General features: G+C 48.1%; 1 protein-coding gene across 2 annotated transcripts in view; it reads left to right on the forward strand.

Annotated features, from left to right (window-relative positions):
• The window catches only part of frem1a (Fras1 related extracellular matrix 1a), a 30,360-nt gene that overhangs the window by 2,129 nt on the left and 6,745 nt on the right, over positions 1-21,486 (forward strand). For both annotated transcript variants that reach the window (XM_060076962.1, XM_060076963.1), the window contains exons 2-25: positions 1,642-2,035; positions 3,578-3,672; positions 4,010-4,323; positions 5,203-5,399; positions 6,050-6,373; positions 6,966-7,074; positions 7,518-7,649; positions 8,155-8,499; positions 9,297-9,439; positions 9,992-10,188; positions 10,491-10,581; positions 10,983-11,150; positions 11,751-11,959; positions 12,330-12,423; positions 12,934-13,186; positions 13,643-13,855; positions 15,685-15,870; positions 16,237-16,433; positions 17,100-17,304; positions 17,780-17,924; positions 18,366-18,507; positions 19,021-19,216; positions 19,655-19,919; positions 20,514-20,937. In XM_060076962.1, the coding sequence (XP_059932945.1) occupies positions 1,790-2,035; positions 3,578-3,672; positions 4,010-4,323; positions 5,203-5,399; positions 6,050-6,373; positions 6,966-7,074; positions 7,518-7,649; positions 8,155-8,499; positions 9,297-9,439; positions 9,992-10,188; positions 10,491-10,581; positions 10,983-11,150; positions 11,751-11,959; positions 12,330-12,423; positions 12,934-13,186; positions 13,643-13,855; positions 15,685-15,870; positions 16,237-16,433; positions 17,100-17,304; positions 17,780-17,924; positions 18,366-18,507; positions 19,021-19,216; positions 19,655-19,919; positions 20,514-20,937 (4,890 nt within the window). In that variant the 5' untranslated portion in view covers positions 1,642-1,789. The remainder of the gene's footprint in view (positions 1-1,641; positions 2,036-3,577; positions 3,673-4,009; positions 4,324-5,202; positions 5,400-6,049; positions 6,374-6,965; positions 7,075-7,517; positions 7,650-8,154; positions 8,500-9,296; positions 9,440-9,991; positions 10,189-10,490; positions 10,582-10,982; positions 11,151-11,750; positions 11,960-12,329; positions 12,424-12,933; positions 13,187-13,642; positions 13,856-15,684; positions 15,871-16,236; positions 16,434-17,099; positions 17,305-17,779; positions 17,925-18,365; positions 18,508-19,020; positions 19,217-19,654; positions 19,920-20,513; positions 20,938-21,486) is intronic.

The following is a 21,486-nucleotide window of genomic DNA, read 5'->3' on the forward strand; positions in this document are numbered from 1 at the left end:
AAAGTCTCGGTTTTACAGGATTAATCTTTCGTATGGTAACACGGACATAATGTCAAAGGCTATTGGGATTATTGTGTTGGCCAGCCTTCATGGAGTGAAGTCGGAGCATTTGTCTTCTTTAGGCATTTAGAAAAACAATATGACCAACCCTGGTGCACATGGCTTTCTGATCACAAGCCAAAGGGCTCGGATCGTAAACATGGTCCGTTTGTGGGGGATCCAAGACAGGAAGTGGGACGCAGCTCTGCAGAGCGGCCTATTGTTGACATTGTTTGTTGCTGTTGCCCTCACTGTAAGGTGAACCCCTCGCCCCGTCTCGGGCCCCTCTCGGTGGAACAGGAAGTGGAATTAAAGGGACAACCTCCGTGTGTGTGTGTGTGTGTGTGTGTGTGTGTGTGTGTGTGTATGTGTGTGTGTGTGCATATGTAGTCCGTAAAGTAGATGATACAGTGAAACAGTTTAACATTATGATACATGATACTTTTTTTTTGTTTCTAAATCTTTAATTATCACAGCACTATAGCAATCATCTGGTCACACACAGTCCTGTTGGCCTCGTCTCCTGATACTTGACTTAACTGCCCCCCTTATCCCTCAGTCAACACACACATTGTCCATTGAGCCACTTGACTATCGAGGAATTTAGCAAACAAAGAGATAGGGAGAATCACTGGTGCTGCATCACTGAGGACTGTTCCTGAGTTCTGAGCCTCCACACAGGCACTATCTCTGGCTCCCTTGATTGACTCTGACCAACGGCCTAAAGGTGGACTTTGACTGTCTGTCCCTCTGTCGTGCACTGCTGTACTTTGGAGATAAATGGACCTGCTTTAGGAAATCTATAGTTCACCTCAGGGGGAATGATTTAGTTTTTAAACTTGATTTGATGTATTTGTAAAGTGTTTGAAGAAAATGAAGACTAGAATATGATGCCGATGATTATTTCCCACTGATGCAGATACAACACAAGATGATATACTACCAATGCACTATTGCACTGCTACAATCTCTTTGCTGCTACAACACAGCAAAGAGAAGTCAAAAGGACAAACTTTATCAATCCTATCTCTGGAGGACAATACGTGAAGCAGAGGTGGTTAATTTTTTTCTTCCACTGAGAGCCTTGAACGTGAGCGCAGCCGCTGCCTGCAGGAGGGTGGGCAGGTTGAGACAAGGTCCCCCCAGCCCAAGACCCTCATTACAAGCTGAGCCTGTGTCTCTCTGTCTCTGTCTCTGTCTCTCTCTCGAAAAGCCTTGCCATCTTTAGTGTAAAACTGGTCAATCTTATTGCTTTCTGATTGGCTAATGTGTTGCCAGGTAATGTCCCTCACTCCCCATACAAACGATGACAAAATGACCTCCCCTCACTAGCTTGTTAGATTATGGGCAGTAGGCCTAGTTGTCTCTGTCCACCAGCGTTAACCTTTGACCCATGCATGTATGGAATAAGAAGATGCCTCCATCCCCTTTCATGAACCATTTAAACATGTTAAATAACCTCACATATGGTGGTCTATCTGTTGTGCTGTTGCTGTCAGTGTTTTATTTTACATGCTTGGTTACTGTTTAATGCAAGTCCTGCATTCATCTCTTTCAACACGTTTTGCTTCTTGTTTGTAAATGTTGATTTTTTTGTCACAGGTCTTGTTCAATCATGTGACGGAAGAGGAGGACTCGCGAGGATTAACGGAACCAGCCATTGTCGTAACATCCCGAGGGAATAGGCCCCTTCGTTGTTTGCGTCGTCCAATAATAAAAACTTGACTGGACCCCAGAAACGGGGCAAACCATGGACTTCCGAATCCGGGGGAGGTTAGCATGGACGCTGATTCTAGCGCAGGTGCTCGGGCTGGCGGGCTCGTCGCACGGCTCCCTGGTGACGGTGAACCGGGGGCTGAGGGTGAAGAAGGGCCAGACGGCGTTTCTTCAGGAGGGGGACCTGCAGTTCGACATCCCCCGTCAGAGGGACGCGTGCAAGGTGGAGGTGGTCGCCAACGAACCCATCACGCAGCGCGTCGGGAAGCTCACACCGGAGGTATTTGACCATGAAAAAACGATGAAATGTATAAGTGAGATGTATGTCCCATTCCCGAAATAATTATTGGCAGTTTAGGTAGTTTTGAAAGCTGCAGTAGGCCCTATAAAATATTTGAGAGTTGTAAACAGAGAGGGCAGGTAAGAGCAAGATATTGACCAAAAAAAATAATTAATATATATATACACAAAAAGCCAACTCAAACTCCAACTCCATCCCTACGTTGTGGCTAATTAACGCACCTGTGGTGGCGCTATATATGATACCGCTGGGCGCACACACATGATTAGCAGGCAAGCTTGATTCCCTGAACTAATTAGGGGGAGGAGATGCCCTGATCAGAACTGAGCTGGAAGTGGTTTGAAATCTAAATTAGATCATGCAGGGGCAGACGCAGACAACCTTAAACAGATATTCTCACAGCGCGTGTCACCCCGCTAATAGCTTACTATTTCTACATAACACTCAAATTGTCGCTCCTAAATCTGCTGCAGTAATGCTGAACTCAAATATCAAAAGCATGGATGACCTGAAGGTTTACTATGTGTCAGATATGTCACACAAACAAAAAATAACTTTGCAAGTGGTGTGTGTGTGTGTGTGTGTGTGTGTGTGTGTGTGTGTGTGTGTGTGTGTGTGTGTGTGTGTGTGTGTGTGTGTGTGTGTGTGTGGTTAAGACAGAATGTAAAATGGGAGAAAACAATATAACTTCAAATACCTTCCCTCCAAAGACTTGGTCTGGGATACAGACCGTCTTCTAATCTAATGCCTTGGTGTTGACAGGCACACTGAACCACTAAGGTGCCGAAAGATGAGCTTGGGGAACATTTCAAGACATTGTAGCTATACTCAAGACCTTTTGTATTGAGTTGAAACAAGGCCGTACCATGGTATTTTACAAGAACCGACATTACCAGAAATGTTCTGTCTTTAAGAAAACCTCATGCGTTTCACTTGGAGAGAGTGAGCGATTTCAAACAAGCAGATTCCCAACTGTAGTTGACATATTACTCTTCTTCTTTTTTTTAAACTTATTTCCCCTCGACATGATGTCTCCGGCTCATCACAGAGCGGAGGTATTGTTTATCAGTAGGCAAGTTTGTACACGGTTCTTCCCACAGCAGAGCTGATTATAAGGTGATCTCTGTGTGGTTTTACACTGGGCCCACACATGAGGTGGAATTTGACTTGTTTATGCTGTAAGAGTCACCCGTGATAACCAACTCAAATGTTCTAGATATTTTTTTGATGAGTATAGAATGATAAGGAATTCCAGATACTTTGCAATACTAAATTAGCATTTTGCCATTCTGAATATATATAATATGTTATTGCATGATCAACATGACTTATAAACTGTAAAATATGCTGTTTCCTACAATCCACAGTTTGTGAGCTTTGAGTCAATTTAACCTCTACGTTTAAGTTATTCACAAACCATGAGAAAGGTTTGACAGAGCAGTATCGGTATTGTGGCTAATCCTAACCCTGATTTCGAAACGTTCAATTGAAAAAACTTGTCACTGTGTTTTTTTTCTTCAGGTATTTGATTGTCACTATCTGGCGGATGAGGTGAAGTACGTCCACAACGGATGTCCCATCTTAACGCAAGACACGGTCAAGCTTCGACTGTACAGGTGCGACCAGTGAAAAGAAGAGTACCATTTCAATCTTGCAAATTCAGGCAAAATCTCGCAAATTCAGTTTATTTGTTATTTTGGAAGTCTAAACCTTGACTACATAAGAGAATACACTATCCTCTGACAATTACATAAAAATTGCGGTCTACAATGTCACAGAGATTTCACATAATCACGGAAAAGTTGCACCATTGACATCATTGGTCCGGCACCAAACTTTTCCCGGCGATTTTTTTCAGCGGAAACAGAATCAACATTTTTGTTGTGTTTTTGTTCCCCCAACACGCGTACGAAGCGCTACACCCTCAACTGCCGCCCTCTTCTCCGTCCACAGGTTCACGGAGGCCCACACCTCCGTGGAGGTGTTCACCCTCCTGGTGGACATCGCCGACCCCGAGTGCAGCGTCATCAAGCTGGGGCCCAAGTCCCTGGAGGTGCCCGAGCTCTACGGGCTGTCGGGCGTGCTGGACGGCAACGTGGTGTCCTTCCGCTACGAGCGGCGCTCCACGCTGGAGTGCAGCGTCCTGCTGGGCGGGCCCGCGGACACGCCCCTCCCCGCCCACGGACAGCTGGTCGTCGGCGACCCGGACGAGCCCACCAAGCGCGGGGACGAGCCCGAGAGCTTCGTGCCCCTCCGGCGACAGCTGGGTGAGGACGTTTAGGAATGAGCCGGCTCAGAAAATAAATAAATGTGTGTGTGTATATATACCTATATATTTATATTTATACTGTTCTATTTTATTCTTTATTCTATTCGGTTTTTCTTTTCTTTTCAATTTGTTCATTTTCTATTTGTTCATTTTCTGCGACTATGTTTGATTATTATCGATTATTCTCCATTCTATTCTATTTGATTCCATTCCATTCATTCCAGACTCAGAGGTGGTCTAAAGTAGATAGTGACAGAAAAGAGAAACAACAAGTAAAAGTTTATCAGTGGACACGGTGGGCACCTATCTCTCGTTAAAAATGTACTTACCCGTCCATTCCGTTTCTATAAATCTGCTGATAGAAGTTGTAGGCTACAAACTCTAGAACTCTCTCTTTCTGATATGAGGAGGCAGATATCCTTTAACCTCCACGGGCCGTTCAATTGTATACGTTTCAAGTGCTAATATTCCTATGAACATAAACGTATTTTTCAATCTCAAAACAATCAAGGAGATCTGTATGCTGGAATCTGGGAAGGAACTTCGATATATTCCATGCAAACTAATGTCAAAGTAAAGTGCATTACTGTAGCTCGTTATCTAGTCCTCAAGCTAACTGGCCCACATTCAGATAAAATCCGATATGCCCTGGAACGCTTAAAAATTTAAACATCTGATTTAATCAGAACAAAGTAAACTGTCTTTTAACAATCTCCAACAATGTGGCTTTGCAGAAAAAGGGTATTTTTCTTGGAAGGTTTTAATTTGCATCGTTCCTCTATGCAGATGAGGTGCGGGTACAAACCCTGACGATATGGTTGACAACAGATGAGCAAAATAAGTTTTCTAAACCTGGATTGGCTGTGTTCTTCTCTAGAGAACAAAGAAAGGGCGATGTGTCGACGGGACGACTGCCTCAAGGGCCTGAGGCTGGTGAGGGTCACCCAGATGTCCTGCGATGACTTCCTGATGATGGGGGCGAGGTACCAGCACAGGGACCCCCCCTCCCCGGACATGGACTACATCGCCCTCAGGGTGGACCTCAGAGACACCCGCAGCGGGAGCATCTACCAGGTGAGCTCGTTGGGTTCCATGGTTTTCACATTCTTCATGTTGGTGATGTTAACGATATCTGTATTAACGGTACTCAGAATGATACACTGTTTGTTGTGGCTGTTATTTTTTTTTGTAACATGGCCCAACAACTGTAAAAACGAAAGTAGCGATTATTTCTTTTTCTTGGTTTGTACATTTTACAATAGTCTAAATAAAGGATGTATAAGCCCTACACTTGTTATATTATGAAGATGATGTACAATTGAAATGTGAAAAGCCTGATATGGTAAAGACAAAAACAAGTAGTGAATGCCATAAGGAATTGTCTTTTAAAGGTGACATATTATACCATTCTCACTTCTGACTATGATGTCAGAAGAGGCAGATTAAGGCCCAATCCCATTTCTACCCCATTTCCCCTTTCCCCCTTCCCCCTTCCCCCTTCACCCTTACCCCTTCAAAACAAGGGGGAGGGGTAAGGGGAAGGGATAGGAATGGGATTGGGCCTAAACAGCTTGTAATGGTTTATCACACTCACACCTGGTGGTATAATATTTCACCTTAAAAAAAAAAGGTGAAACTGTTGCTGGGGTCACTATCCATGTGCTCCTCCATTCCTCTCTGTCTCCTTCCTCACCGCGTTCCTCCGATGTCTCCGCCCCGGTCAGTCGGAGAGCGCCTGGCTGCCGGTGCGGATCGCGGGCGCCGTGCCCAACCAGCCCCCCCGGCCCGCCTTCATGTCCTCCTTCATCCTGGAGGCGGACCAGTTCATCCTCACGCCGCTGTCCACCGCCACGCTGGACGCCGAGGACGACGAGACGCCCGGGCAGCAGCTGGTGTTCAACGTGACGCGGCCCCCCGCCGAGGGCTTCCTCACCCACCTGGCGGACCACACCCGGCCCGTCTCCTCCTTCACCTGGCTGGACCTCAACGACATGCTGATCGCCTACCAGCCGCCCAACGCCTCGCACACCGCCCGCAGGAACTACCAGGTCAGAGGGTCCCACGAAACGGCGGGCTGCATCAGGGTACATCCGGACACATTCGGAGACGTGTCGCAGGCCTTTTCTCCGAAATGTCTCCGGGAATGTCTCCGGGAATGTCTCCGGAAGTTTCCGAATCGATCTCACTTTTAGTAAGACCCGAGGTCAGACCCACTTGACGCAACGCTTGAAGGACGCTTTTGGTTTCTAATTTTTGGAAAGCTATTTTGCTTTTCCCTTTAAAAGAAAGATTGACAATGTAACCACTTTGGGTGATACTTAACAATAAGGGTACATTAATGAAGCATTAATTGTCGTAAAATGTTTTAGTTAGAATCAATAACTTATGATAATGGTCTATTATGGTAAAGGTTTGGGTTTAATTTATACCCCTAAAACAATTCTACAAAGCAAACACTTTGAAATAATAAGTAAATAACAACACAGATTAAGATTATAAATAAAAGGGTTAGGGTCAACAAAAATTGTGGATTCCAGCTCTGCGTCAGCTATGTGTACATTTTCTACGTACTTTTATTTTCTATTCTTTTTGGTAAGAGTTGGCAGTTTCTGGACAATCTTCCCTTATTCCTCCCAACAGGTGGAATTCGAGGTCCACGATTTCTTCTTTGAGCGCAGCCCCCCGATAGTGGTCCACATGTCGGTGAGGAACGCAGAAACCAACGCCCCCCGAGTGTCCTGGAACATGGGTAGGAAACCCGGACCGGTCGCATATACTCTCACTAGAATAAACACGAAACATGGGAAAGCAGGATTTAGTTACTATGCAACAAATAGCAGGAATAAACTCCCTAACTATTTAAGACTTGCCCCAACTCGGACCGGTTTTAAAACAAGACCGAATACTTTTATGTTTTCTTTTGCTTTCTGCTAAATCTTAAATACATTGCACTTTAATTTTTTTACTTTGCATTTATTTTATTACTTAAATCTATCTTATTTTATTATTACATTTTATTGTATGACGTTGTTGCTATGTGAAACACTTTGAGTCTGTCTTGTGTATGAAAAGTGCTAGATAAATAAAGTAGCCTTTCCTTGCCTTACAATTAGCTCATGAATTTATAAACTTAGCATATGTATTCTCTTAATGCTGAATTCATGAAATAACTGATTGAATTGCACCTGACAGGCCTCAGCCTATTGGAGGGCCAGTCTCGACCAATCACGTGGGACCAGTTGCAGATCGTGGACAACGACAACCTGAACATGGTGCGCATCGTCACCGTGGACGGGCTGCAGCACGGGCGGCTCACTGTGAGAGGTACCGTAGTTCAGGATCTCCCTCCGATTTTTTCGAGGGTTAGTTGGATTAATAATCTGGTATCTTTCGGATTTTGTGTAGCAAAGTCTGCCGGAAAGCGTGTGTAAAGTATGTTTTAGATGTATTATTAGTACTTTCTTAGTGGAAACACAGGTTATTCACCTGTATTGATTTATGTTAAAAAAGGTGAATACTAAAACACAGTAATCTATGTACATTTAAAGTCTAAAATGTTTCTGGTAAACAAAGTGAATCAAAATAAATGAATCACCGGGCCTTTGAATAAGTCATTTAAATATCAACATCGATACGAGTGACCGGCTGACCAGCGCTGTCTCTCTCACACACGCACGCACACACACACACGCACGCACACACGCACACACACACACACACACACACACACACACACACACACACACACACACACACACACACACACACACACACACACACACACACACACACACACACACACACACACACACACGTAAACCCAAAACAGGCGGTAAGGGCTTCAGCTTCACGGTGGCCGACATCCGGGCGGGGGCGGTGCGCTATCACCACGACGACAGCGACAGCACGCGGGACCACGTGGTGTTCCGCGTGAGCGACGGGCGCCACCACGCCCGCCACAAGTTCCCGGTGAAGGTGCTGCCCAAGGACGACGGCGCGCCCTTCCTGGTGGTCAACACGCTGCTGGAGGTGCAGGAGGGGGGCACGGCGCTGCTGCGGGGGTCCGTGCTGCAGGCGGCCGACGCCGACTCCAGCGACGACTACGTCCTGTTCAACATCACCCGGCCCCCCCGCGCCGGGGAGCTGCTGAAGGTCCCGGGCCCGGGGCAAATGGGTGAGGGGGGGGGGCAACCGGTAGGGCTGCTGGATTATGGAAAGAAATGCTAATCTGGATTATTTTGGTCATTGTTGAAATCACGATCGTTCAAATTATTATTTTTGAGTTTGAAAACATGAGGTATTTATTCAGCATGTCTCTCCCAAAAACACACTTTGTAACTGAGAACTTTGAAATTTCGCCTTTAAAAAAAAATACACCAAATGGTCAAAAACAAAATGTTGAAATCTAAAATAATGTACAGATATGTATCCAGCTGTTCTGCACTTTATATAAAACATTTAGTAAAAATAAAAAAAGTATGTATATATATCGATAATTTGATTATATTAGTTTTGTGAATCGTTTGACGCTAAAATCGAAAATCGTGATCAAAATTTGATTAATTGCCCAGCCCTAGCAACCGGTGGGATGGTTGGTTTGGACTGATCTGTCTGTCTGTCTTACTATATGTTTGTTTATGTCCATCTTTCCAATCAAAGTGTCTTTCTCTCGTGCCCTTTACCTCACTCTTATTCTGTCAAGCTCCTATTCTCTTTTTGTTGTGATCTATCCATATCAAATAGTCTCTTTCTGTATTTATCTTTCGATCCAACCAACCATTTATCTTTTCATCATTCTGTTTCACAAATTGTCTGTCTGTCTGTCTGTCTGTCTGTCTGTCTGTCTGTCTGTCTGTCTGTCTGTCTGTCTGTCTGTCTGTCTGTCTGTCTGTCTGTCTGTCTGTCTGTCTGTCTGTCTGTCTGTCTGTCTGTCTCATCAGTTTCACCACAGCCTCCCTGTCTCTCTGCTAGGCTACCCGGTGAGCCGCTTCCTGCAGAAGGACCTGTCTCACTCCCTGGTGTACTACCGTCACCTGGGCAATGAGGTGTTCCACGACTCCTTCGAGGTGGTGCTGTCCGACTTCCACGACCCCCCCAACCTGTCCGAGCCCCAGGTGGGTCCCACATGCTAAACAAGCTAACCAAGCTAACCAGGCTAACCAGGCTAAACAAGCTCAGCTAGCGATAATGTGGGACGAAATGTATCAATGTTTCCTCGTTTTGTCCAAAAATCTTCCATGCTCTGGTGTATTGTAGGTTTTCCTTAAACTGATTTAATCAATTCTTTAGGGCAATATGTACAAAATACTTAGTATGTTACTGTTACAATAGCTGCATTAGTAGTGGATTTCTGTGCTCAGCTAGTTAAATATCACACATGTGCGATATTTAACTGTATGTGTTGTGTGTCAAATAATGTATCACAGAGTAACACACATTTAACAAATTGTTTTAATTAATTTAATAATAATTTATTAATAATTGTAATACATTTCCAGGACAGGTTCGAAACCACTGCACTGAGTATTTATAACGCGTCCAATTATCTAGTCAGTCTACTCTAAATCAATGAAACGTGACGCGTTTCATCACCGTGAACGAACATCAGCACCCGGACGTGTCCTGACCCACTGTGGGTGGGGGTGGTCCGGCTGTGTCTTCTTTAGGTGGTCCTGGTTCACATCGAACCCGTGCCGGACCAGCCGCCCAAAGAGGTGCCAGGCACCTCCCGGCGACTGGTCGTCAAGGAGACGGAGGTGGTGCACCTGACGCGCCGGCACCTGCGCTTCGTGGACCCCGAGTCCCCCGACAGTGGGCTGACCTACACGGTGACCACGCCCCCTTTCTATACCGGCCCCCACAGGTGAGAACGCCCCCCCCCCCCCCACAGTTTTCATTTTATAACTATTTATAATATCCTTCATTTATTATATATTTATATTTATTATATATATTTCTGTGAAAATATAGTATGTATTTTATTTTTATTTTAAGCACAGAAATACAGAGCATGTCCAACAAAAATGTCAGTGCACATCCTGTATGTGACAAATAAAAAAAAAAAAATATATACAAGATACAGATTCCATGTGCTCACGAAAAAAACAAAAAACGATGACGAGGAAACGGCCTCCTCTCGTCCCTCTGTGTTCCCATGACGCTCAGCCACTCTGACGCCGGCCGTCTGTTCCTGGTCGAGAGCGTTCCCAAGTTCACCAAAGACGCCAGCGCTCCCATGCTCCGGCTCTTCACCCAGGTGAGCGGGAGCGCCGAACGCCTGAGCCCTGAGGGATGCACGTGATGCACTGAGTGACATTCGCATGTACATGTTGTTTAACGAAGGCCATAAAACTACGCTTGAGGAGTAACAATGGATCAGTATAAATGCTAGAAATGTTTGATGGAAAAGCATTTAATTGAACTATAACCATTATTTGATTGCTTCTTCTTCTTCTTCTTCTTCTTCTTCTTCTTCTTCTTCTCTGTCTACTTCTTCTTCTTCTCTGTCTACTTCTTCTTCTTCTCTGTCTACTTCTTCTTCTTCTCTGTCTACTTCTTCTTCTTCTTCTCTGTCTACTTCTTCTTCTTCTGCTTCATATTATAAGATGTATCATCATGTTATATTTACCACTACATGTATCATTCCATTCTCTCCAGCATGCCGTGAACTTCATGAAGGTGGCCTACATGCCCCCGATGGAAGACGTCGGCCCCCGCCCCCAGCAGATCCAGTTTGTCCTGTCCATCACCAACCACCTGGGCATCACTCTCACCGGGATCTGCTTCAACATCACCGTGCTGCCCGTGGACAATCAGCCCCCACAGGTACACAGAACCAGGCCTCTCCCCACACGTTCAGGAACACATAGAACTCGTGTGCCTGTGGATTTCTGTGGAGCGGTTGTTGCTTTTTTGTTTTTGTCGTTCCACATACCGCAGACGAATAGACAGCGTGCACCATGTTCAACAATTCACCCCCAACTCGCATTCTAAAAGGAAAATACTCAATTCTTAACTCTGTATTAATGCGTCGGGGTCGGCTTAGCTCAGGAGGTAGAGCAGTATTCTTGCAACCGAAAGGTCGCTAGTTCGATCCCCAGCTCCCTCCTAGCTGAGTGTAGATGTGTCCCTGAGCGAGACACTTAATCCTAACTGCTCCTGACGAGCTGGCTGTCGCCTCGGTTGTCTCTGCCGTCGGTGTGTCAATGTGTTTATGAACCGATGTAAAAGCGTAAAAGTAAAAGCGTCCGATGGATAAAAGCGTCTGCTAAATGCCCTAAATGTGAATGTAATGTGAATACAGTGTTTGGGTTGACGGCTAATCGCATAAAGCATCAGTGACTGATGACGATGTGTTCAAGTATTCACCTCTCACATCCCATGCGTGCCCCCCCCCCCCCCCCCCCCCCCCCCCCCCCCCCTCAGGTGAAGACCAACCCCCTGATGGTGGACGAGGGAGGGGAGGGCGGGCTGGGGCTGCAGCACCTGCTGCTGCTGGACGTGGACTCCCGCCCGGAGGACCTCCGGGTGGTGGTGCGGCACGGCCCCCGCCACGGGACCCTGCGTCAGGGGGGGGTCCAGCTCGCCCCGGGGCACGCCCTCACCCTGCAGGACCTGCGGAGCCAGGAGGTCAGGTGAGGAGGAGAGACGACCTAACACACAATTAACATCTTTATGGTTTTAATTAATTGAATACAAATGAAGTTGGTTCGTTTGGCGTTCGGTGTTTCCTCAAAGTTGTTATTTTCTAATGTACTGCAGCTCCGTAAACGCATCAGTACCAAACCACGAACGGTATACTTATATCAGAACTGAACTCTATCATTTAGCATCATTATCGATATAGTAGTACCCTATCGCCGTCTGAAAAAGTGTGTTTCTGGTTCTGGTCTTGCGTGAATAAAAACGTATGAACATATGAATGAATATCAAGAACCCCCCCTTCCATCCCGCTCACCTCCACATGTTCATCCGTCGGTGGTCTGTGTGGGTCGTCCCGTGCAGGTACACCCACGACAGCTCTGAGACCCTGGAGGACCGGCTGGACCTCACCGCCACCGACGGCACCAACCCCGTGGACTTCACTCTTCAGGTTCAGGTAGGGAGGTCCTCACTGAGGTTCAAATCACGGAACCAAACCTCGACATCCATCCCCCCCCCCCCCCCCAATTGGTTTGCGTCCGAGGCCTCCCTCGACTGCTGAAACACGTGCTACTGCATGCACCGGCACCCCCTTCACCTCTGATTGGCTGATAGGGTCACCCAATGACCTGCTGATGAAGCGTTGATGCGACACACGTTCTCGTCGTCCGTTTATTAAATCTAGGTGGACACGCCCACTAGTGATGTCACAAGAGGCAGATTTCCTAAACGGCTTGTAACGGCTAACCACACTCACACCAGGTGGTATAATATGTCACCTTTAAAACTGAATCGAATGGGGTGTTGTTCAGGGGAAACCCAGAGTGAAAAAACCTGAAGGCAAAATAACTTCAATTTTTTTTTTTTGCATGGTTTCACCCATACATTTGGGGCGCCCCGGTGGCTCAGTCTCTACAGCGCGTACCTATAGGCTCAGCCCCCCCCCTCACGTGTCTCTCCGTCCCAGGTGCGGCCGGTCAACGACGAGGTGCCGGTGGTGGCGGCGGGCCTGAGGGCCGTGCTGGGCTGCGTGGAGGGGCGCGAGGCGGTGATCACGGCCGAGCACCTGCACGCCACCGACGGCGACAGCGAGGACGGCGGGCTGACCTGGCTGATCGCCCGGCAGCCGTACCACGGCGTGGTGCTGCGGGGCGGCGCCGTCGTGGACCGCTTCGTCCAGGCCGACCTGGCGGAGGGCGCCGTCTCGTACCGACACACCGGTAGGCGGACGTTCCTCGCTGAGGGGCAATTGTTATTTTTCGTTTTGTTTTCATGTTTTTTTATAAGCGTAGAGCTGCACGATATATCGTGCTTGTGTGGAATACAATGATCAATTATGTGATCTAAGATGTATTTTTTATAGATTGAGAAACGATTAAAAATTGCTATCGCGATTATTAGCATAGTATTGGTTAACTCACGATTAACAATTGTTTTAATTCTATTTTAAATCCACTCCAATTGAAGTTAAATGAGGTTATCAAATGGAATGACACATTAGATTGCGTTAAGGTTTTTTTGTCCGACATCGTGCAGCCCTAAATGGAGCCAAAATAGATGATCAAATATCCGATGTCCGTTCTAAATGGAACCCGTGGCAGTTCTACTGATGACCTCACGGCTGCGTCCATCATCCAGTCCCACGTCTTGTACCTGTCGTCGTTTTCCCCCCCCAGGCCTCGAGATCGGACTGACGGCGCTCCACGACACCATCACCTTCGTGGTCAGCGACGCAACGGGCTCGGAGCCGGCCCCGCCCTGCTGCGGCGGGGTGGGGCCCCCGGGGGGTGGCCGGGGGCCGGGGGGCCGTCTGGCCGACAGCCTGCCCGTGTACGACCTGCAGGTCACCGTGTTCCCCGTGGACAGCCAGGCGCCGACCCTCGCCGCAGGTACGCCATAGAGAGGCTCCTCCCCCTCCTCGCTGGGCTCAGTGTGTCTGAGTGAGAGGACGTGTGATGGGGGATGTGTGTGTGAGAGGACGTGTGATGGGGGATGTGTGTGTGAGAGGACGTGTGATGGGGGATGTGTGATGGGGATGTGTGTGTGAGAGGACGTGTGATGAGGGATGTGTGATGGGGGATGTGTGTGTGAGAGGACGTTTGATGGGGGATGTGTGTGTGAGAGGACATGCGATGGGGGGATGTGTGTGTGATAGGACGTGTGACGGGGATGTGTGTGAGGACGTGTGATGAGGGATGTGTGATGGGGATGTGTGTGAGAGGACGTGTGATGAGGGATGTGTGATGGGGACGTGTGTGCGAGAGGACGTGTGATGGGGGATGTGTGTGTGAGAGGACGTGTGATGGGGGATGTGTCGGTGAGAGGACGTGTGATGGGGGATGCGTGTGTGAGAGGACGTGTGATGTGTGTGTGAGAGGATGTGTGATGGGGGATGTGTGTGTGAGAGGATGTGTGATGTGTGTGTGAGAGGATGTGTGATGGGGGATGTGTGTGTGAGAGGATGTGTGATGTGTGTGTGAGAGGATGTGTGATGGGGGATGTGTGTGTGAGAGGATGTGTGATGGGGGTTGCGTGTGTGAGAGGAAGTGTGATGGGGGATGTGTCGGTGAGAGGATGGGGGATGTGTCGGTGAAAGGACGTGTGATGGGGGATGTGTCGGTGAGAGGATGTGTGATGGGGGATGTGTCGGTGAGAGGATGGGGGATGTGTCGGTGAGAGGACGTGTGATGGGGGATGTGTCGGTGAGAGGATGGGGGATGTGTCGGTGAAAGGACGTGTGATGGGGGATGTGTCGGTGAGAGGATGGGGGATGTGTCGGTGAGAGGACGTGTCGGTGAGAGGACGCGTGATGGGGGATGTGTCGGTGAGAGGATGGGGGATGTGTCGGTGAGAGGATGTGTCGGTGAGAGGACGTGTGATGGGGGATGTGTCGGTGAGAGGATGGGGGATGTGTCGGTGAGAGGACGTGTGATGGGGGATGTGTCGGTGAGAGGATGGGGGATGTGTCGGTGAAAGGACGTGTGATGGGGGATGTGTCGGTGAGAGGACGTGTCGGTGAGAGGACGCGTGATGGGGGATGTGTCGGTGAGAGGATGGGGGATGTGTCGGTGAGAGGATGTGTCGGTGAGAGGACGTGTGATGGGGGATGTGTCGGTGAGAGGATGGGGGATGTGTCGGTGAGAGGATGTGTCGGTGAGAGGACGTGTGATGGGGGATGTGTCGGTGAGAGGATGGGGGATGTGTCGGTGAGAGGATGGGGGATGTGTCGGTGAGAGGACGTGTGATGGGGGATGTGTCGGTGAGAGGATGTGTCGGTGAGAGGACGTGTGATGGGGGATGTGTCGGTGAGAGGATGTGTCGGTGAGAGGACGTGTGATGGGGGATTGGGATTGGGGTTCCTCCATAGTAGCAATGTCGGTCTGAAAGCTGCCCGCGTATACATGTCTGTTATTTTGAATATAATATGAAAGTTCAGAAAGAGACATCGTCATGATACAAATTTGGCCAATTTAATAATAAGAATTGATATGCATGTATTGTATATATGTGTGTATTATATAACATTATTATATGTAAGTGTGTTGTACACTTTATCCCGAAATGTATTGATTCAGTCGTTCCAAGGGTCAGTTAAGTTTAGATTATAATGATTAATTGTTGATTGATTGATGACATTGATTGATTGGTTGATTAATCGATTGATGAATTGATTGCTAATCTAATTGCTGGTATTTCTCCCTTCTTCTTTATTTTCCAGGAGATGTATTTGTGGTGGATGAAGGGGGGGCCGCCCCGCTGACGGCGTCCCACCTGAAGGCCTCTGACGTGGACACGGCGCTGGAGGAGCTGGTGGTGAGCCTGGTCTCGCCCCCCCAGTACGGCTACGTCGAGAACGTCCTGCCCAGTCCGGGCTTCGAGAAAAGCAACATGGGCATCAGCATAGGTAGGGGGACGAGCAACGCACAGACGGGATTCTGTTCACTCCTTATGGCCGTTGTTCCAGCCATTGGTGGTACATCTACCTTTATGTTGATTAATTAGAAAAAAAGGTTATCTTCCAAAAGCTATACAAGCAAAACGTGCACACACACACACGCGCGCACACGCGCGCACACACACACACACACACACACACACACACACACACACACACACACACACACACACACACACACACACACACACACACACACACACACACACACACACACACACACACACACACACACACACACACACACACTATAACCGATATCAATCCTAACATCAACATGAACCTTCATCAACACCACCCTCTCTGCTTCTCCAGCCTCCTTCTCCTACAAGGACGTCCTGGACGGGCACGTGAACTACGTCCAGTCCAGACACCAGCGCATGGAGCCCACGGCCGACCAGTTTGTCCTGAGCGTGTCTGACGGAGAACGCAGCTCCGCCCCCGTCTCCTTCTACGTCATCATCAGCCCCACCAACGACGAGGTCCCAGACCTGCTGGCCAGAAACATCACCGTGAGTGCGGAGAGAACCCACGGAAATAAACAGTATGGTAGTGGCCAGGGCGCCCCCTGGCGAGAAAGGTCCCGGGTTCGATCCCTGTGGTTCTGCGGTCCAACTCCCTGAGCGAGATGCCCTCAAGGCTTAGTTATGGTTCCATGTTGATGCAACGCAAGGGGGTTTATGGACCCTTTACGTCCTTGTGGACCCTCACAACGTCCACCGAAAGGGCGTCAACGTGGAACCATAACTAAGCCTTTACCCTGTACCTGCTTACTCATGACGTGTCTTGAGTTACTGTGAGTCACTTTGGATAAAAGCGTCTGCAAATGTTTTTCTGCACTGTGGCATCACTGGGAAAAGTTTTATATATATTCCATGAAAGCTTATATGGGCCACGTTGCAAGCTTGTCACTTCGGCATACAAGTCAATAGTTGATCACAGCTATGATTGAAAATAACAATGGAAAATCCCAATGTGATTAACCTAGTTAAATTAAAACAGTCATAAAAGGTTAAATTCAACCTTGTTTAATTAAATGTCAGTACCCGAGGAGTCTGGAGACCCATTATTCACTTAAAGGACAGGTCTTTTGTAACTCACTCCACACCAAAACTTTGTTTCTGGCGTTTCTTTGCCATATACCAACATGCTGTCGCCCTCTCACCCCCCACCTCCAGGTGAGGGAGGGAGACATGAAGGTGCTGGACTTCTCCGTCCTGGACGCGCAGGACTTGGACGTTCCCCAGAGCGAGCTGCGCTTCAGTGTGGCCACGCCCCCGCGCCACGGTAGCATCATGAGCGAGCACGTAGCGGCGGCGGCTAACAGGAAGACGGAGGCTAGCACGCTCATAGAGGACTTTACCATCACGCAACGCAAAGAGGGTAATTCAATTGTACTTTGTTTTTAATTCGTAGAGTAAAACTAAAACACGTACAATTATTTTATAATTTATTAATCATGAAAGGCTTTACAAAGATACGATATTGATATGAGGGTATTTCAGTTGTCTGTTAATTTGACCCTATATATTGAAAGAAAAAATATGTAAATGTATGTATGTTTAACATTTACACAAAAAGCACGTATTTAAGGTGTAGAATGAATTGAAACCTTTTGAAATGAACCTCAATCGCATTGGTCCCCTGCATCGATTTGTTAATAACTTTACGATTTTCTATCTTAACTTTGGGATTTCAGGGCTGTCAATCACCTTGACTCTGATTAAAAAAATATAGACCACGTGTAGAATGAAAGCATCCAACTCTTACCCATTACAATGTCCCAGGTGACCCCCCCCCCCCCCCCTTCCCTGAATGTGAGTAATAGCACCCATTGATTTGTTCTCCCATCGTCCAGGCATGACCCTGATGTACGTGCACGACGGCTCTGAGAACGTGGAGGACAGCTTCACGGTGCGGGTGACGGACGGCGTGCACACGCTCCAGAGACGGGTGGCGGTCAGGGTGACGGCGGTCAACGACGAGGAGCCCAGGGTCATCCGGTCAGCACCCCGCCTCCTTCCCCCTGAGACCTTTGAGGATGTTTTATCGTTGAGCTTTGAGTTATTTTGTTTTGTCTCGCATCTTATCGGAGTGCCCCTGATCCTGAGATCATGTACGTTAAATCAAACGGACCTCAATATTTATTGCTTTATCTTGTATGATTTTCATTTATTTATTTCAAAACAATATCTGAGCTAAAATGGGGAATAATAGCTCGGGGTTCTTTAAATATTTGAAGCTTTGGTTGCACATTTTAGTTTTTCTTGTTTCATTGTATTCTTGCATAAAGATATGATGCAACTTTATTATACGATCCCACAATAATTGTCATAAACACATGCACAGAAACACATAAAAAGACGTTGAGTGCAACTTTACTTTTGTACCACAAGTTGTGCGATCCATACTTTTAGGGGTCTAACCGTCGTTGTGACCCCCAGGAACAACGGCCTGGAGGTCACACCAGGGGAGGCCCACCTCATCTCCAGCATGACGCTCTTCTCCCAGGACATGGACACCCCGCCTGGGGAGGTCCTCTACGTGTTCCAGAGTGTCCCTGCTCAGGGGCAGCTCCAGCTCAAGGTTAGCATTAGCATTAGCATTAGCATTAGCATTAGCATTAGCATTAGCATTAGCATTAGCATTAGCATGAGCGTAGCCTGAGTCTAGTGGTTTCCCCGTGTAATTAGTTTACAACAATTTCACCCCTTCAATGCTGAGTTATTATAATTGAAATGAATATATATTATCAATAATACATGAAAACATTCTTATTAGCTTCAGTGATTATTCTATGATCATATTTTGAGTGTTAACCATCTTTTCATTCACATCCATAGAGCATTCAAAATACATAAATAGACCTTCTTCTCATAGGTTCTCTTTTAAAATGTGTCCTTAATGATTTTACAATTTGGTCCATTAATGGACGAACCCGAGTAACTAAGTCATAGAAACAACATTTATATAGATTACTTTTTTTGATCCGGGGGGAAATTGATGGTGGTGTAATATCGTCACCTTTAATGTGATTAACCAGATCATCTGAAGCCCAGTACTGTCCTCCTGATCCCCGGGGTCTGTTTGTCTGGGCAGGTGGGCGTGGCCTGGGTGACCCTCCGAGCCGGGCAGAACTGCAGCCAGGACGCGGTGGACATGAACCTGCTGCGCTACCTCCACACGGGCCCCCGCGGCGCCGCGGCGCAGGACTTCTTCGTGTTCAGCCTGACGGACGGAGAGAACCAGTCCCCCAGCCAGCACTACCACATCTCCATCAAGGAGATGGAGAAAGGTGAGGGAGCAGGACGCCTCTGTTCAGGTCCTCGGGACCAAAGGGTTTAAGGTAGACGGTTGAAATCCTTTCACGTGGCGCTTTTTACCAGACGAAATTCGCTACTTTTCACATAGTTAGTATCCGTTTTATGATTCTTATTTTAGTCAATATGCACAAATGGGACAAAGTGTTGGAAGATTATAAGGGATTTCCAATAATTATGAAAGCCGAATTTCTTCCAAACCGTAAGGTTTAGAACGAATTTCCAATCTTGTTGTTGATAATAATAATAATGTGTCACAGTGTGTCGTTGAACCAGCCCTTCCTGTGGTTTGATTCATATGGTGGTTATTCCGCCTTATTTGTCTCTAATATTCTTAGCTCATTTAATTTTCCCCAACAGTTAACTATCCAATCAGGCGTCCCCTTTAACCCGCTCCCTCCCTCTCCTCCCAGGGAACATCGTGGTGTCGGTGCGCCCGGCGACGGTGAGCCGTGGCGACCGTCTGGTCCTCAACACGGACGTCCTGCTGGCCACCGACGGTACTGACCGGCCCGAGGAGCTGCAGTACATCGTCACGGCCCCGCCGCTGCACGGCCACCTGGAGTACATCCGCCACGCCGGCGTCGCCATCGCCACCTTCAGCCAGATGGACGTGGTGGCCAACCTGGTGGCCTACGTGCACGACAACCGCGCCAGCGAGCCCACCGACGCCTTTCAGTAAGAGGACTGAGGCTGGAAGCAGTGATGTCGCCCCCCTGGTGACCGTCTGTGGTACTGCACGGAACGTGTGGAAATGTTTTCAAGCGCGTTCGATAGAGAAAGCCACGTCTAGCATCGTCTATAGCAGCTGTCGTGAATAACGTGCGTGGACTGCAGACATTTAAAGTGCTTATGTATTACTGCGTTACATTCAATAGTAACTACACTACACATCCCCTAGGTATCCATGTATATCACATCCCAAGTCTAAAATTGCATCGTTGCTGCCCTCAATATGTCAATTTAGTTACAACATTTGAGGGAGTGACCCCTCAAATCTGGCCTTAAAAGAATGAGTGATAATATTGTGTTTCGGGAAAAAAGTAATATTATACAGATAAAAACAACTAACTTTAATCCTGATTGACTAATCAGTATTCTGTTGGGATTAATGTAATAATCAAATTCATCAATCACAGAGAATCTTGTTGCACTGTGTTGCACTACAGCTACTTTAAGTACTTTAACATTATAACATTCTAACTATTAAAACATAGCTATGCCCAGTGACCACATCGCCCCCCCCTCCCTGTGTGTACGCCCCGCCCACAGATTCGTCATCAGCAACGGCAAAACGACCCGCAACGGCACCTTCTCCCTGGGGGTGGAGCTGACGGACCGCGTGCTGCCCTCGCTGCTCCGGAACGAGGGTCTCACCGTGCCCCAGGGGTCCTCCATCCTGCTGGGGCCCGGGGCCCTCGCCCTGTCCGACCCGGACACCCCCCCCGAGGGCCTGGTGTTCGTGGTCCACGAGGCGCCGCAGTACGGCCGGCTGACGCTGGCCACTGGCGCCGCCCCGCTGGGGCCCGGGGCCAACTTCACCCAGAGGCAGCTGGAGGAGCTGGGGCTGACGTACGGCCACGACGGGGGCCCGGCCCTGATCGACCGCTTCACCTTCACCGCCGCCGACACCTCGGGGCGGGGCTTCCTGGTGGAGGGGCGGCTGCAGACGGAGCCCGTGGCGTTCGTTGTTCAGGTGGGGTTCGTTGTTCAGGTAGGGTTCACCGTTCAGGTGGGGTTCACCGTTCAGGTGGGGTTCAGGCAGAAATTTGGGCACCCCGTCGTGGCTGATCAGCTGTGTGGTCAGGAGGTGGAGGGAGGAGGTGGAGGTGGAGGGAGGAGGTGGAGGGAGGAGGTGGAGGGAGGAGGTGGAGGGAGGAGGTGGTCATCGTTACGAGGTTGTCCTGACTCCTGATGTCGCTTCTCTTTTTGAGGTTTTTGAAGGTTTTGTTGGAGACCAGGGTCCTTTCTCAGAGGACTAGAGAATAGACACAGGTCCTTTCGTAGCTCTAGCAATGGATTTTTTATGTGAGAATGACGCAGCTTCAAATGTCCATGTCGGTCCCCTACACGTATAAAAAAACATATTTTTGAGCGAACAAAGTAGTTTTGTTGAGGCAGTGACGCGTTTTGCAAAGTTTAATAAAAAAAGATTATACATTCTTACCCCTTCTTCTGATGCCTATGGCCCATCAGCACTCTGTCCAGTTGTTGTACTTAAACCTGGTTGCACAACATTTGAACT

The sequence above is a fragment of the Gadus macrocephalus genome, chromosome 17, assembly GCF_031168955.1.
Source record: "Gadus macrocephalus chromosome 17, ASM3116895v1".
In the NCBI taxonomy this organism is placed as follows: domain Eukaryota; kingdom Metazoa; phylum Chordata; class Actinopteri; order Gadiformes; family Gadidae; genus Gadus; species Gadus macrocephalus.